This window comes from Podarcis cretensis, assembly GCF_951804945.1.
Source record: "Podarcis cretensis genome assembly, chromosome: 6".
NCBI classification, from domain to species: Eukaryota; Metazoa; Chordata; class Lepidosauria; order Squamata; family Lacertidae; genus Podarcis; species Podarcis cretensis.
The window spans coordinates 29,275,482-29,293,011 of NC_137175.1; the positions used below are offsets into that span (position 1 = coordinate 29,275,482).

General features: G+C 39.8%; 1 protein-coding gene across 6 annotated transcripts in view; it reads left to right on the forward strand.

The window, feature by feature from the left end:
* The first annotated feature begins 1,561 nt into the window (after window positions 1-1,561).
* The window catches only part of NCOA6 (nuclear receptor coactivator 6), a 39,208-nt gene continuing 23,239 nt past the window's right edge, over window positions 1,562-17,530 (forward strand). The window contains exons 1-9 of one of the 6 annotated variants that reach the window (XM_079978798.1): window positions 2,012-2,161; window positions 8,374-8,517; window positions 9,817-9,926; window positions 10,936-11,066; window positions 12,225-12,361; window positions 13,846-14,126; window positions 14,459-14,614; window positions 15,617-15,739; window positions 17,230-17,358. In XM_079978798.1, the coding sequence (XP_079834924.1) occupies window positions 13,892-14,126; window positions 14,459-14,614; window positions 15,617-15,739; window positions 17,230-17,358 (643 nt within the window). In that variant the 5' untranslated portion in view covers window positions 2,012-2,161; window positions 8,374-8,517; window positions 9,817-9,926; ... (1 more) ...; window positions 12,225-12,361; window positions 13,846-13,891. The other 5 variants (XM_079978802.1, XM_079978797.1, XM_079978801.1 and 2 more) reach the window with 5 other exon arrangements.

Genomic DNA, 17,530 nt, shown 5'->3' on the forward strand with positions numbered 1-17,530 from the left:
CCGGGGCTTACTCCCAAGTACTGACTGCACACGTTCTCCCCATTTGCACCCACTTCCTCTACTTTTCCTGTTGCCTCCTCTATTTCAAGCAACTATATAAACAGCAAACGCCTTATGACAGGGCAAAATTGTCGTTACTCTATAATGCTTGATGCCCATAAACAACGCATGGAGCCCATGATGCAGACCCTCTAAGTGTCCCTGTTTTCCAGGGACGGTCCCAGATTTACAGAAGCCATCCTGGTTTCTGATCCTGGAATGTCCTGCTTTTCCTTAAAGGTAAGGTAAAGGTACCCCTGCCCGTACGGGCCAGTCTTGACAGACTCTGGGGTTGTGCGCCCATCTCACTTAAGAGGCCAGGGGCCAGCGCTGTCCGGAGACACTTCCGGGTCATGTGGCCAGCGTGACATCGCTGCTCTGGCGAGCCAGAGCCGCACACGAAAACGCCGTTTACCTTCCCGCTGGTAAGCGGTCCCTATTTATCTACTTGCACCCGGAGGTGCTTTCGAACTGCTAGGTTGGCAGGCGCTGGGACCGAGCAGCGGGAGCGCACCCCGCCGCAGGGATTCGAACCGCCGACCTTTCGATCGGCAAGCCCTAGGCGCTGAGGCTTTAACCCACAGCGCCACCTGCGTCCCTCATGCTTTTCCTTAGAACGTCCCTATTTTCATTGGAGAAATGTTGGAAAGTATGGATTCGAGCCCCAAGCCTAGGAGATAAGTAGGTAATCATACCTTTAGAAAACATATGAAGGCAGCCCTGTATAGTTTTTAAATGTTAAATGTTTTATTATGTTTTCTATATATATTGGAAGCCAACCATAGTAGTAGTAGTAATAATAATAATAATAATAATAATAATAATAATGGAATAAGACATCCCTATTGTCATGGGAGAAATATTGGAGGGTATGCATGATGGTGCTGCATACACAACAGCAACACATGCTAAGTATGTACTGGACTACTGCCAGACAGAGAAAGCGGTTTTATAGCCTGTGACAAAATTTCCCTCTAGGATTAATGTGGGTTATATTGGATGAACCAAGGGTGGGGGATCCTGAAAGACAACAGCTCCGAGGGGACTGAGCCATGGATCCCCTGAAGAGAATCAGGACTGTAGCATAACTGAGGCAAGCGGAGATGGAGAAAGCTCTCCTCAGTATCTTTCTTTTTGAGGAACCTCGTTTTTTTACACGGAGGCTTCCTAGCTCTCTGAGGCGGCAAGCAAGGAAGTTGGCTTTAAGAGCGCGCGAGAGGAGAAACAAGTCCATTTCTGTGCTGTTTTTCCGAGCCGCCGAGATTTGTAAAGTTAACCGAGCCGCTCGAGAGAAGATACTACTGCCGCGCGCGCCAACCGCCCCCCCCCCCAATCTCCCTCCGTGAGGGAAAGGAGAAAGCGGGGAGGGGAAAAAAAATAGAACAGCGCGCTCCCGCCGCCGCCGCCGCCCAAACCGGAGGCGCGTTCCCGGTCCAAGGCGACGCGCGCGCAGCCGGGCCGTCACGTGGCCTCCCTGAGGAGGAGGAGGAGGAGGAGGCGGAGCCGCGGCCGGGCTGGAGGGTCGGTGTCCTGGAGGTTCGGGCTCGCGCTGACCTCTCCCCACCCTCAGCCTCCGCCCCCCACCACCCCGCCCGCTTCTCCTTTCCCGCCAGGGCAACCGGCGGCGGCGGCGGCGGAAGGAGAGTGGCGGCGGCGTTGTTGCCCGAAGCCGCTGCTTTCTTTCGGGGGCCGGGAGCGGGCGCGTTAAGCGGGAGCAGCAGCAGCAGCAGCGCCACCAGGTGAGCGCGCGCGACCGGATTCCGTGTGGTGTGTGCGTGCCAGGCGGGGCCGAGCGGGTGGCTTCCCGGCGGGGGGGGGGGCGGGAGGGCCGAGCGGAGGAGCAGTTGCCCGGCAGCCCCAGCAGGCGCGAGGGGAGCAGGGCCCGGCTGTGGGAGGGGCTCTGGTGACAGCCGTTGAGAGGGACGGGCCTGGTCAGGGTCGCCCGGGACGAAGGCGGGCGGGGGCGGGGCGGGGGCCTCCCAAGGGCCGTGCGTGGCGACCGGGGAGGCCTGGCACTACCGAGGGCGAGTGACGGACGGTGCCAGGTCTTTGGGAACAGGGGGAGGATGTGCTTCAGGAAAAGCAGCCTATTGGCTGAGCCCGGACTTGGGAGGAGGAAAGTGTGTGTGTTGGGGGGGGGGTTGTCCTCGTACTCGGGCCTGGTCTCTCAACCCGCAACCCACCCACCCCGGCTTACTAGATGCCCTTGGACTACGAGAGAATGGCCCAGGTTTAGACACAAGGTGGGGGGACCTCCAGGACAAAACACAATGGCCGCCCCTTTGCCTCGCAGCGCCCAATCTCTTAGGCAGTCCTGTTTTTTTGGTACAAAACTCCTGCTTCGTTTGGTTTCCCTTGGTTATTGGTAGTGCACACGTGGAGTTGGCAGCAGGGGTTCGCTGGGTCTGGGCCTCCAAACTACATTTCCAGCAATTGTTTTGTTTTTAAATCGCTTGTCAAATGTGCCAGGCTCTTTGAGGTGGGATTCGTCTCTTTTCAAGATGCCCGGAGTGGTATGTGTAGTCGGGCTTTATGCTTCTCTTAAAGCCCTGAAGAGCTCAGGCTGAATAATTTATCTGTAGCCTGACTTTTTCACTAAATTATTCACACACGTCTATTTCAGAATTATCAGATAGACAAAGAGTTGTGCTGCTGGTTTATAACTTGGATTGATCGGGATAATGGAAAAAGTTGATATGGATGGGCTCATTGTGTGTAGGTGGGCTGCCCTTTGGGGTTAACAAATCTCATTAGAACCACAATACTGTACTTTTTTGACATGATATGTAGACAAAAATTACTAATCTCAAATGGTCCTGCTGGTGTCACATAAGCAGGATAGGTTGGATATGAAATAACATGTGATGTATCCATGGAAGTTTTAGTATCCTGTTTGATGATGGCTCTTACCTGATGTTCCAAGTAAGGGGTCCTTATCCCAAGAAACCTTTTGAAATCTTAAAAACTGGAGAGTAAGTCATATACTGTTAAGTATGGGAATTGGTAGCACTTAACGACTTGGTCTTAGAGGCTGTTCACACAGCAAAGTTATCCTAGAATAACCCCGGGAAAGAACATTGTCTGAGGGTGACCCTGTGGCCTAAGTTAAGGGACCCAGAACCCTAAGAACATCAGTACTTTAGTTTTTAAAGCTTATTGGTTCCTTCTTTATAGAATATTTTGAATGGCACATTTTACTCCTTTGGGTTTATATATTTGTTTGAAAACAAATGATCAAAAACTATCAGCGATACATATTGTAAGCATTTGTTTTGGTCATAGAGCGCTCACATTACCATTTAAAATGCAAGAAAATTCAGTCATATCACTACTGGCTGGAAATGTCACTGAAATAACAAATGATGTAACCTGTGAATAGTGGTAACTTCTGCAAATTGCTTGGGACTGTTGGGGGTTTGAGATTCTTTGGTGGTTTAAAGTTTGGCTAATTATTCTGCTTGTTCAGCCCTTGTTCCTGTAGTCTTAACTCTTGAGGGTTGTTTTGCAGGTGGCAAAGTGTAACTTAAATGGCTGCCAAATTTAACACAGGAAAGAGAATTCTAGCTTTGGACTTTGTTTGCATTTAAATTTGATATGCCTTCTCTTTGTCTAAAGAAATTACCTTATAGGTGCAAATACAACCCCTAATAACAACTTGAGCAAAATACTGGTTTAATATGAGCAATTGTTTTATTGGCACTCTTTTTTTAAAGGAAAATGGAGGGTAGAAAGGGTCCCTCATTCTCTCTAATTAATGCAGAGGCTCATTATTATTATTTATTATATTTATATACCGCCCTTAATCTGAAGATCGACAGGGCAGTTCACAAGATAAAAATACAAGATAAAAACACAAATAAATAGTTACAACAAAACAAAACAATTCCCCCACATAAGTACTTGGATGTATTTTGTGGGTTAAGACGCAAAATATATGGGTTTGAGCGGGAACTGAAAGAACCTTTCTAAGTGGAGTTTCCAGTGAATTGAATATGATGTGGAAAGTAGTAGTATTTACAGACAAGGGATCAACTTTGTTGGAATATACTTTAGTATTACAGTGCTTCAGTATATATATATAAATGTGTGTGTGTGTGTGTATGCTACTGTTCACATAAAATTTCATAGCAGTGTACAAAGTTAAAATAACATCAACTGTAGTCAAACAGTGAATGGGAAATACAAATTTCTGTTAAACAATATTGGATAAAATGTAACAGGTATGTAATGTAGAGCGTAATATTTAATACAGTATTTAAATATGCTGAATCTATAAACTTCTGGAGATTGTTGAAAATTACCGTTCACTGGTAAATAATTGTGAGTGGGTAGGAACTTGGAGAAATGCAACTGTGTGGCTACAAATGCTAAAAGAATGTACCAACACAATTATCTTTCTGAGTTGTAGCCTTAGCTCTTAAACAAAAGAATTGTAACTTATTACACAGCAAAATATTTTGGAATAACAAATCACTGTGAATTGCAGCCTTTGGTCTTCTACATAAAATATGGTACTTTATCTAGCAGTTATCTTCTTACTGAGCAAGTTTTTGTTTTTCATAATCTAATCGAAAAAAGTATTGGGCTGCAATCTATACACACATGGTATAAGACTCACTGAATTTCATGGGATTTACTTCTGAGTAGTCATGTGTGGTGTTGTACTGTTCATTGTGCTTTTTTCATAGTACACCAATTGACCGGGCATCAGAGTACTTTTTGTTGGTGCTTCTCCCTTAGCCTGGTCTCTGTTTTCCATTTATTTGTTGTGAAATATTCCACCACTCATACATTCCCTAATATGTTAAGTTTTAAATTTTTGCAACAGAATGTTTTTTCATTTCTATGAATTAATCCAACTCCTGACTTCTTTCTGGTTCTGTTATGATGGGTGTAACTCTTCTGTATTGTAAACATTTTGTTGTAAACCATCATGGGAGTTGTTTGCCTAAAGGGTGGTATACAAATATACCAAATAAATTTATTTTAAATGCCCTTGTTGCTATTCTGTATCTCTGCTGCTGTATATGAGAGGTTTTTTAAAGTTCAAAAGGTGAGACTCTTATGACATATTATGCAAGCAGCTGAACTGAGAAAGAGTAAAACTGCTAGGATCCTTGTTTTGGCTTGGCAGATGCACACATCTTTTTGCAAATATTATTTATTACACTGTGTAATTTGTCCATATATGTTACATATTCTTCACAATGTGGGACACAATGTGTCCCATTGTGGACTGGGCTGCAACAAAAAATATGATAAGATCTAAACAAAAATGCATAAAACACCAATTCACAGTAAAAAAAAGTAGAGTATCAGTTACAAAAGGGAAAACAGATTCAGCCATCCCCAAAAGTTCAGGTAAAAAGATGCTCCTTGGCATGGTTCTGAAATGTGTGCAAAATAGGTGCCAGGCACACATTGGGAGAGGGAGTTCCAGACCTTGGAGGCCACTAGAAAGAAGTTTCTTCCATGTGCTGCCATGCCTTGAGTCTTCTAGGGCAACAGAAATGCTAACAAGGCCTCCCACAGTGAAAACACCTCTTAGTTTGGTCTGTTTGGGACAAGTTGATCTTTCATGTATGTTGGATCAATACCATTTCGGACTTTATATATCAAAGAAAAGACCTTCTTCAATGTATAGCCCACCTTTGTGGTGGTCTCACCTGAGGCAGTTTACAGTATGACAAAACCGTATACCAAAACAAGGTAAAATTTAGTCAAGGAATAAACTAACAATAATACTAATAGGAGAACAAAAAGCCAACTGGCGAAAAGATGGCTTTAAAAGTGACTGATGCCGTTCCTTATGTTGTCTCTGTGGTCTGTTGGAAATTCCAAATCACTTTTTGAAACCAACTTTCTACCTTCTGTTCTTCCTTCTCTCTTGAGTCTGAAGAAGAACTTGCTTGTAAAATATGTGCCACCTGCATAGGTCACTCACAGATCTAGTTTGCATTCTTTAATACAACATCTAAAGTGGTCCTGGTAGGGCCACTTCAGATATTAAAGTTTTCCTATAGGGAAAGCATTGATGTTCATACTGCTCATTTGGGGGTGATTCCACATCTCCATACATATAGTGTAGCTGTAATTGGCCACAATTGCATGTTTAGAAAAAGTTGGTGTAGCATGTTTCAGTCTACCTGTTGAGTGCTTGGATTTTTGTGTACAGTACTAATTTGTGTAGAAAAACCTGACTGAAGCAGTTTGCAATAATTCCCTACTGTTATCCTAGAACAAAGAAATTTTAGATACATAGTGGGATTACTTATCGTCTTTTTTATTTTCTCTAACCTTTTGCAGTCTTTGCCAAATCCTGGTTGCTGCTTTGCATAGCTAAAGGATCTGTCCCTTTCACTTTTTGCATCTTCGACCAAACATTTGTTCACCCACATCTTATATTACAGCAGTTGCATCTTGCTACTATTGCTCCAGACTTGCTTTGTGGTCTCTAAAAACAAATGTGACATGCACTGACTTCTTGTCTTTTGCTACACCAGGTTCTGGTCCTTAGAGCTAAGGCTGTTCAGTTCCCAACCCCCACATTCTCATGTTCTGCACACTTACCTGTTATCAGTTTTCTTTCTTTCCTTTTCTTACTTTCTATGTGTCTGGTCAAATTTCCCCTATGATGTAGGTTGTCCACCTGTGCCCTACGTGGTCAGTGCAGGATTACCAAATGGGCAGAGTAGGCACCAGACTATGGGCCTTTCCTTTTAGGGGCCCCATGACAATGGATCAAAATAAAATTGATTTGATCTTGAGAGAAAATTACAAAAACGTATTGAGATAATGTGTGAGCCGCCCTCCCCCCGATTTTGAGTGCCTAGGGGCCTCCACAGGGTTTAATCCAGCACTGTAAATGGTTTGTGACCTGGATACTTTTAAAGTCTCCTCCTGAACAAATCCTGAATATTTTTATTTGTTGTATCCTTAAAATGAGCATCTAGTTAAGTAAATTAGCCTGAAGTTTAATGTACTTGTCTGGCACTGTGACATGTGTTACAATGGATGTCTAAGATTTAGCAAGTGTCAACAATGGTAGACAAACATTGTGCATGTCAAAACTTGAGAAAAACATCACTGAATATCAACACTTAATATACATTAAAGGTAAAGGGACCCCTGACCATTAGGTCCAGTCGTGACAGACTCTGGGGTTGCAGCGCTCATCTTGCTTTATTGGCCAAGGGAGCCAGTGTACAGCTTCCAGGTCATGTGGCAAGCATGACTAAGCCGCTTCTGGCGAACCAGAGAAGCACACGGAAACACCGTTTACCTTCCTGCCGGAGCGGTACCTATTTATCGACTTGCACTTTGACGTGCTTTCGAACTGCTAGGTGGGCAGGAGCTGGGACAGAGCAACGGGAGCTCACCCCGTCACAGGGATTCGAACCGCCGACCTTCTGATCAGCAAGTCCTAGGCTCTGTGGTTTAACTCACAGCGCCACCTGCGTCCCTTCATTAATGTACATACATTAATGTACATACATTAATGTACTCCAAAAAATTGGGCAAAACAACTATTTTCAGACTTAGCAGGGATTCACATGTTAAAGTCAACATGCATTAGATTTTGGCTATTAGTTTAATTAATTAAAAATTACTTTAAACCTTTTTAATTATTTAAAATGCAACCCCCATACATAGACACATAGAATCATAGAATTAGAGAATTAGAGACTTTTAGTACACGCCATCCGACATCCAATTTGAAATCATCCTTAACCCTGCTGAGCTTTGAAAATGTGCTAGCAGTTTTACTGTTGCACCACTGGAGAAGTGTGATCAAGCAGTCCTGACTAACAGTGCTGGGTGCCTCAGTTATATTACTGGGTCATTCCATATCAAGTGATCAAATTTTTAATGATTTTTTTTACTTCATGTCATCCAATTTTCTTAAAATTTTGTGCACTTATTGAACAATCAAAACTAAGTTTAAATCCAACATTTTATTTTTTTATCTCCTCCCATTTTTGAGTTATGAGGGTGATGTCATGTGCTGTTGTTCATTTGAGGTTGACTTTGCCCAATTTTAAGACCTGGTAAGGAATAGATTATTATTATGTCTTGATATGTAAAACCACAGAATTCAAAGAGGGCGTGCTTTCTTTTCCTGTGACTATATATCTGAGTTTCTAACACTGACAAGAATAGTGTTACAGTTTCAATGCCCATTACTGTTTTCTCAGTCTAATGAAACAATGTTTCATATTTATAAAGCAGAAAAGTAAAAATAAATAAATCAGATGCAGTTATAACATTACTGTATTGCTGCTTTTAGCTGAACCTCAAGACAGTATTCTCACCTACATCTACCTGTTTTGGCAGGTAACACAGCTATATAGACAGGTTTTTAAGGATCTGCCAGTTCTAGTTAACTATAAGCATGAAAGCATTCTATGTTGGTCCCAGCCCATGGTGTGAAGGCACATGTTGTAGCAGTTTTGTGGAAGCTAAGCAGCTCTAGATCTGGTAAGCATTTGGAAGGGAGTCTGTCTAGAAATTCTATGCATGTTGCTTAGAGTTACATCATTTGTGTTCCTTATATCTTGATGGCTACATGCCAGGAACATTTGACTCTCCATATGTTGCTGAATGAAACTCACACCACCCCTGGTAATTGGCCATGTTTTCTAAGGCTGATGGGAGTTGAAGTTCAGCAATATCTGGAGGACCAGATATATACTGTCTCTGAATGCCCGTTAGAGTTAGGGAGTGATAGTAGGAGAAAGCTGCTCTTTTTGTTTCCTGTTTGTAGTTGCCAACTTAACATGTATGGGACATATTGGATTGTTTTACTATCATGGAAGAAAGAGTCTTAGGGCATAGTTGGGAATTCATAAAGAGACAGAATGGTTAGAGGTCATTCTCTGTCACAGAGGTCCAAAGTACCCTAATAGGTTTTGTGTGTGTGTGTGTGTGTGTGTGTGTGAGAGAGAGAGAGAGAGAGAGAGAGAGAGAGACTGTTTATGTTAGCTTGGTGTTCTTTTGAAATGAAATCATATTGGACCCCCTTAGCAGATTGACACCGTCAAAATAAATGGTGGAGGTTGCCTGAACCTATGAGGTGCTATGTATTTCAGCTTAGGATCTCATAGGACCAGACCCAATGGTTCTGACAGTGGCCCAAGTCCATCTGTAGTGGCTTTGAGCTGGGCACAATGCCAGTCTGACCACACCACCACTTTAATACAAAGGCACGGAATGCAAGAAGTTCTATATGTTTGTCAGGCCTTTCTAATAAAGGAAATTTGGTAAGCTGAACTGGGCTTTCCTGATAATTAATCTAAGAGGAGGAGAATAATGTTTCTTGGATAAGGGGTAGTTAGACATCTGTTGTGGACAATTTGGATTGAACTGTACACCTATGGGAAAACTTGGGCACACCTTTTATTTTATTTTATTTTTGTAGTTGGCAGAAGTATTATAGTCTGATATGCTTATGGCACTAATGACCTTATATAAAATTATGTCAAGCTGCTTGTGTGTTCGTCTGGCCTTATATGGATCCAAAAAAAGGGCAAACATTAGATTACACTTCATGTGTAATTGGGACATTTTACTCAGTTTCTGGACAAATAGCTTGTAAAGGATAGATGCCATAGCTCAGCAATACATAGGATGCATTGCATGCATAATATTCCAGATTCGGCCTCAGATAGCAGGACTTGGAGAGCTGCTACCTGTCTGAGGGTTAGATTGATCAAGTAGTCTGACTGTGCAAGTTACTTTCATAAGCAACATTATACATGTGTGTGTTTTTCTTCTTAGGGTTAAACTCAAAGTGTGCTGACACGATCATCTAAAATGCTTGTTAGGTTGAGATTAATGAATGCCATTTTAAACAACATATAATGAAGAGCCTCTGAAAGTTCATCTTGGTAAGTAAAAAGGGTTTCTTTTGGTTTCATGTATTGCTAATCATATGTACTTTTCTTTATGCCTTACTTTATGTTCCATAGTTTTGGTGACCCTGTTGGTCTAGCTGTTGGAATTGGAAATTTTATTATAAGAGGTGTTGAAGTACCCCATCACAAATTCAGTGACATTCTCTTTAGTATGGAGAAAGTCTAGGGTCTGCTGGTTGGTATGGCTAGTGAGCATATTAGTTGTGGTACAGCTTACAGTCATGCCCTTGTTACTTCTTGAACATGTGAGAGGGTTTGTGTGAAAATTCCTATAGCTATATGCCAAACTGACAGGTGTGTTTTAGGCAAGTACTTTTTAGAAACTATAGGGAAAGCCACTAGAAGAGAATTTGTAGTGTGGAAATGATGGATAGGGAAATCTTGCTCCTCTACTCTAAAACTAAAATGGTTTTACTTTCTTTAAACAAATTATATATATTGGAGTTTAATGAGTAGATAGCACATGAACATAGGGTGGGATTCAAAAAGGTTGTTGAGCTTTTTTGGGAGGGCAAAGTTGTTGAGCTATTTCTGAGAAAAATCGGAAAAAAACAACTCTGCCAATTTCCGCCCGGACATTGCAATATTCCAGATATGTGAACCCTAGGTTTTGCAAACATCTTGTCTGTGCAAGCATTGCCAGATGAAACAATCCCCCCTCTTCTCCCCTGTGCACTGTTCTGGGGGCTCACCCGCTCTAGCCAAGCTTGGGGGGCATGTGACAGAGAGGAGAGGGGGAAAGCCCCATTGTGCAAGCAGGCATGAATCCACCCCCATGGATTCAAATCAAAGTTTCACAGGTCTAAATTCAATGCTCTCCACAATTCTCTTGTTTGTTTACCAGTAGCTAGAGTGTGATAGCATACAACAAACAGCTGAAAGGAGATATAGTTTGCTAATGTATTTTCTTTTCTTTTTTTAAGAAATAGAGGCTTGTGGATAGTTAATTATTCTTCCCCTCTTCTTGAAAAAATTATTTTAGGTTTATTGTTATCTAGGAAGGGCAACAGGACCTCACCCAGAATCTAATCCAGATCAGCACCATGTTGTATGATTTTGTGGATAACGTGATCGTCATTCAACTTAAGATAATTGTGGAGTTATGACTAACAGGTATCCAACCTCTTAGAAAAACAAGTAGTAGAATGTTAGCAAGCCATTGATGTCTGTAGTGTGAGCTTTTGCTATGCAGATATAGCCGAGAATAATACAGATAACCTATGTACAAATAAAATTATTCACTAATGAAATGGTTTTAGTATTTCAGAAATTATCAAATGCCAGTTGCAGATTGTCAAATGTTCAGAATTTAATAGATATGTAGCCTAATCCAGTCATATTAATTTGCAAATAAGTCTCATTTAGCTAAGTGTAACCTACTGCCATGCATGCTTGTATAGGATAAAACCTTATAAAATAATTATAATATTTAATAAAGAAACATTAAGCATATATGCCCTGTTGAACTCAGTGGAACTAACTTGTGAATAGTCATGCATAGGCTCATGTTCTAAGTGAGCTATAAAGTCATCAGCATAAAGAAGGAAAAACTCAACCTTAATGTTGTGTGTTCAGTATGTGGGAGTGGCCTCAGATATTTAAAATTCCTATGCTGCATAAATACTTGTATACCAATTTCATATATAATTTGCCAAGTCTTATCTTGGTATGGGTGGAGAGACTACTTTATTATCAGAAAATGATTTTGGTTAGCTTTATTTATTTATTTAATAGATTTCTAGAACCCCTTCTGTAAACTTCTGCCTCTGCAAACTCTCCCTGGATTAGGGAAATAAAACATGACATGCTGACTTCCTCAGCGCAGATCAAACAAACAAACATTTATTTATTTGATTTTTTAACATTCTAAAATTATTTGTTACTATGTTTCTTAATAACTAAGTTAACATTAAACAATACAGATGTAAGTATGTTAGCCCTATGGTTAATCGCTAAACGGAAAAATGCCTCTACCATATACGCAAATTTAATGGAGACTTTCCTGTGTAAATGAAGAACTTTTTAAAAATCACTCCTCGCATTTTATACTCTACCTACCAGATATAGGGATGTATCCAACTAAATCAATGAATGGATATCCTTTTTAAAAAAAGATGGTTTTACTTTTTATCGTTGATAAAAAATATTTGGAGGATTATGTTGACTTTTGGTGAAACACTTAGGAACTAATATAATGATGTCCATGCTTGATTTGGTTCAGAGCAAAAAAAACCCCACCCCTTAATTAATTTTAACTGGATACATCTGCAGATTTGTTACAGCTGAAGTTTTCAGAGGATTGGACTCTCACTGTCTGCAAAAGCAGACCAGCAACCTGAATGCCCCTATGGCTCAATTTTTCTGGGTCAGCTTAAATTGTCATGCAGCCTCTGATACAGGATCTCCAGGTAAGCTATTTTTTTATTAGCAATATATATTAATACATGATAAATGAAAACATTAGTTTTTTTGGATTTACTTTATATCTGCTAAGGCCTTTCTAGATAGGTGCCTTCTCTGGGGAGGAAAACCTGTTCCTTTAGTACTATATTAGTAAATGCACAGCGTCTGAAGAAAGTAGAAAAGCTTTGGTATGTATGTCAGCGATGTCATGGGTACCATCCAGTAGATGTTCATGTCACTGCTTTCCCTAATAGTTGTATTATTGTATAATAATTGTACTGTAGTTGCTCAGTATTGTATAGCTGTATAGTAGTTTTTATTGTGGTGAAGGTAGAGGTTTCACAGCAGTTGCATTTGGCAGCCCCATTGCTGGGGAGCAGTGATTCACAGCAGCTGTAGGAGCGCCAGACGATGTGCCAGTGACTATTGGCTAAAGCTGTGTCAGAGCTGTGGAACTCCCTGCCTATTGACATTAGGCAAGCACCTTTGCTGTACTCTTTTTGGTGCCTATTTAAAACATTTCTGTTTAGACAAGCCTATCCTTACATGTAGAAGTTATGTGTATTTTATCTTTCTTTTTTTTAAGGAAGTTTGATTTTAATTAAACCGTTGAAAGATTTTATATACTCAGTTGTAACTGTTTTTAATGGATATTTTTTAATGTTTTACTTCATATTTTTGTAAACCACTCAGAGGAGTTGTTTGTTTTTGTTTTTACAATCAAGCAGTATATAAATGCCAAATACACTTCATTTATTTATATATATATTTAGTTCATTTGTTAGTTATTGCATTTTCATTTTACCTTAATCTCCAAGGAGCTCAAGGTAGCATACATGATTCTCTCCTTCCTCTTTTAATCCCCACAACAGCCCTGTGACGTAGGGTGGGCTGAGAGGCAGTGAGTTGCCCAAGATCACCCAGTGAACTTTATGACTGAGTGGTGATTGAACCCTGGTCTTCCAGGTACTAGACCAAAACTACACTCTAACTGGATAAATAGATGACTTTATCATGCATTCCATAATTATTTTCTAAAAGAAAAATGGGGAATGACTTTGCTAAAAGAACCCTTGTGGTTTCATAAGAAGACAAATCCTGTGTCAGTTCCCCCCACAGTATGCTTTCCCACCACCATTAAAAAATGCTAAATAATTTCCTTTCCTTGGGGGGGGGGGCAGAGTGATGAAATGGGTTTTGAGAAAGTCATTGGGACTCTCTCACAGACTCCTTTGGGAGAGTTTTGAGGTGGTGATTTTGATTATTCTTATTTTAGGGGGTGGGGGGTTCATTTCAGCCTCAGTTTGTATGTAAGCAGCTTATGAACATAATACGTTTTGAGATCTAAACAAGGTAAGAACAAAATAGAAATAGTATTAACAATAAGCTGTGCTTGTATAGATGTAAAATTGTGCATGTATGCATGTATTTATAAACAATATATTTTAAATATATAAATAATATAGTTTAAACGTATTTTCTTTTATAGGTTTGTCTTAATACCTGATTAGCTTCCTTCAGCAAATTACATAGTCATGGTTTGGGGTGATATGCCTAAATTAAAAGATAACCACACTTCATCGTATTCTTCAACCATGGAAGACCTGGATGTGGATCTTGACTCTGGACTGGAGGAAGATGACATTAAACATGAGAGCCCTTGTGAAGATTCCACAATCTTTGTAGCTTTTAAAGGCAATCTTGATGATGATGACTTCAAACAGAAATTGGACATCATTTTGAACAATGTTCCTGGCCTTTTACACCTGGGTATTTCACTCTTTTGTATTTTTTTAGTTAAAGATTTCTTAATTAACTTTTAAATATTAGAATTAGACATGTAAAATTGCAATTCATTTATTTAAAGTTAAATTGCTCTAGAATATTGCAGATTTTTACTAGTTATTTTTAGCGAAAAAATATATATCCCACTCTTCTTCCTGAAGTCTACAGTGTACATCTGAATTGCTGGTTGAAATGTCTTGTGTGAAGTAGCTCCGAGTTACTATTACATATTGATATCAGTTATTGTACTTGAGTAACCATGTACATTCTCTGTAGTAGTTCAACAAGTTTGTCTTCTTTTCCCCCCTTTTAACAAGAATCTGAAAAGTTAAAACTGAAAAAGGTGGAACCCTGGAACAGTGTACGTGTTACTTTCAATATTCCTCGTGAAGCAGCTGAGCGACTACGATTGCTGGCTCAGAACAACAACCAACAACTTAGAGACTTGGGAATCCTCTCAGTTCAAATTGAAGGTAGCTGAAAATACTTTTGCAGTTGTTCCTGAACTGTATAGTATACTTGAGAAACACAGTGTTTGAAAAATAAATATTTCCATTAGCTTTTTGAGTACTAAATAATAGTATTCTTCACTGGCATCCTGATATTCTGCCTCAGGGATAGACTACATGTTACACTTTTGTATGTGTACCCTTCATGTGTGTACCCTTCTCCCAGCTGTTTCCTTTAGCAGCACATGCCTCGTGAACTCTGGCCATCAAATAGCCAGCTTCCGTGCCCCTTCTCCATGTCATCTGTGGTTGCTAGAGAGAGTGGGTAAAACCTGCAATATAAGAACCAGAATTCGTCTGATAAATGGTATTAAATGATGGCAGCCTATGACTTTTTACATACTGCTTCTCATTTTCACATGCACTTGAAAATGCCAGTCTGCTGGCAGATCCAAATTATTATTGCTTACATTTTGCATATTTTCCCACTGCTTCATTGATAAGAATGATAAGATGAAGCTGTACTTGAATAACAGCTGCTTTGCTTTGGTAATATAAGAATATTTCTGCTTTCTAGCTGTCTCATTCTTGGCTTGAAGGAAAGAAAATCCTTGCACAGAAGAAATACATGCGTGGATTGTTTTCTCCATTTAAAATGAATAGGAAAACTCAACATACATATCATAGCATCTACACCCACAAAAAATTGCTGGATTGGAGCAACTAGAATAAACAACCTTATTTGTTTGTTTTTAATTTATTAAATTTTTATCCAACACTTCTTCCCAAAGGAGCCAAGGGTGGCAGATGAACTCTCAATATTAAGCTTTCAAGTGACTTTTTAAATAAGCCAAGAAGTGTGCAAGCTCTATTCCCTCTTATTTGTTTGTTTTAAATGCATGTTGTTGATCTGAATCCAATATGTCACTTTTCAACAGTCCTTTTTAAATGCTACTTTGTAGTTTTTCCCCTGCCATATTGAAGCAGTATTTATGCTCTGACTTGAATGTTAATAATTTCTTTCAGGTGAAGGTGCCATCAATTTGTCATTGGCTCAAAACCGAGGCCAAGGTGTGAGGATTAATGGGCCTATTGGACAAAACAACTCAGTACGAATGGAGACAGGCTTTCCCATACCAGGAAACCAAGGCAAGTTCAGCTTTTTAAAAGTTAGTGATAAGTTACTTTGTGAAATATGCAACTGTTCTTTCATACAACTCCAAAGACTTTTCACTTCTTGATTTTTCATGTTTGTGGCATGTTTGTGGTTTTTTTGGGGAACATTTATAGACTGCTAACAATTTATTGCCATGTGCAAATTTTCTTACTATAACTAAGTATAGAGTATAGTTTTTGAAGCCTGTTTTGATGTTTTATCTTCTAAGACATGCTTCCTCAACCTTGGCCCTCCAGATGTTTTGAGACTACAATTCCCATCATCCCTGACCACTGGTCCTGCTAGTTAGAGATCATGAAAGTTGTAGGCCAAAAACATTTGGAGGGCCAAGGTTGAGAAAGCCTGCTCTAAGATCCTACATGGCAGATTTTCCAAAGTTCCCTTCAAGGATAGATGCTGTTCTTATAACCATACAGAGATAATACATAATTTAACTTCTAATGAGGAAGTTTTGTAATCAGTGTTTAGAAGCCTGTGTAAGTGTCTTTCTTGAGGGTCCTGATTTTTATTTAAAAACAGGAATGTTTTTAAATAGGGAAAGAGAATGTCCCATTGCTTGAGAAGAAATCTGTTTGCACAATGTCAGATTTCACCCATTGGACTCAGTTAAAAAAGTAAATAAATTGGTTTTGTTTTGCCGCTGATAATAGTGATAATGAAAAACACAAAAAGAAAGCTAAATAATATGTAAAATTCTATGGAAAAATTAAAAGTAGAATCAGGAAAACAAAGCAGATAATATAGACAAAGAAACACTTCTTGGGAGAATTTTTTTATGATACTAACTTAACAAGCCATGAAGAGAAATGGAAGAAGACAAAGGGTCAGTACCTGTGGATTTGTTGCTGTTTTTGGTTTGGTTCTTAAATTGCTTATTGGTGTTCTGGAACAAGGTTGGCCATGCTCCCTTTTTAGAGAACAATGAAGGCCATACATATCTTAACATATGCATTTGATACTCTTATTTGTAATGTGTTCCTATTTGTATGATCTAGCATTCATATTTTATTTTTTTATCATTACATTTGTATCGCGCCCTTCCAAGGAGTTCCAGTGTGGCATACATTGTTCCCCCACAACAACCCTTTGAGAAAGTGATTGGCCCAAGGTTACCTATCAAGCCACATGGCAGCATAGGGATTTGAACACTGGTCTCCCAGCTTCTCTTCCAAGCCTCTGGCCCCTACAACACACTAGATATCTACAATATGGTTTCCTTTAGCAATTCATTCTCCTTTATCGATCCACATTGGAGTGGCTTTTGCCACAGAGACAACAGTTTTGTTAGAATTTCTGCTTTCTTGTATATATTTCCAAAAATCAAATAAATAAATATACCACACAAAAACAACTTCAAAATTTCAGTGCAGGATTTGAAGCTTTTCTCATTCTGTGCAATGCTGTACTTTGCAATTTGACAATTTGTATCTTTGCACAATGAAAAATATGGTTATGTTTCTAGGGTTAATAAGAATAAACAATCCTGCAACAGTGATGATGCAGCAAAGTGGGAATGTATCATCATCTATGATGACGAGTGCAGCTAACACAGAGTTGCAACCTAGAACACCTTGTCCAACATCTCAGTCAGGTAATCAGCTTAGATCTTACTTTGATAAATATATCTGGAGAAATGTGAATTTGTGTTTTATTTCCCCTGGCTTCTGCTTATTAATCTGGAAACGCATTCTAAAGTATTTACCCAAACTCTTTGCATGGAATGAGCTGCACTTTTAAAATATTCAAATACTATTGCGGATTTC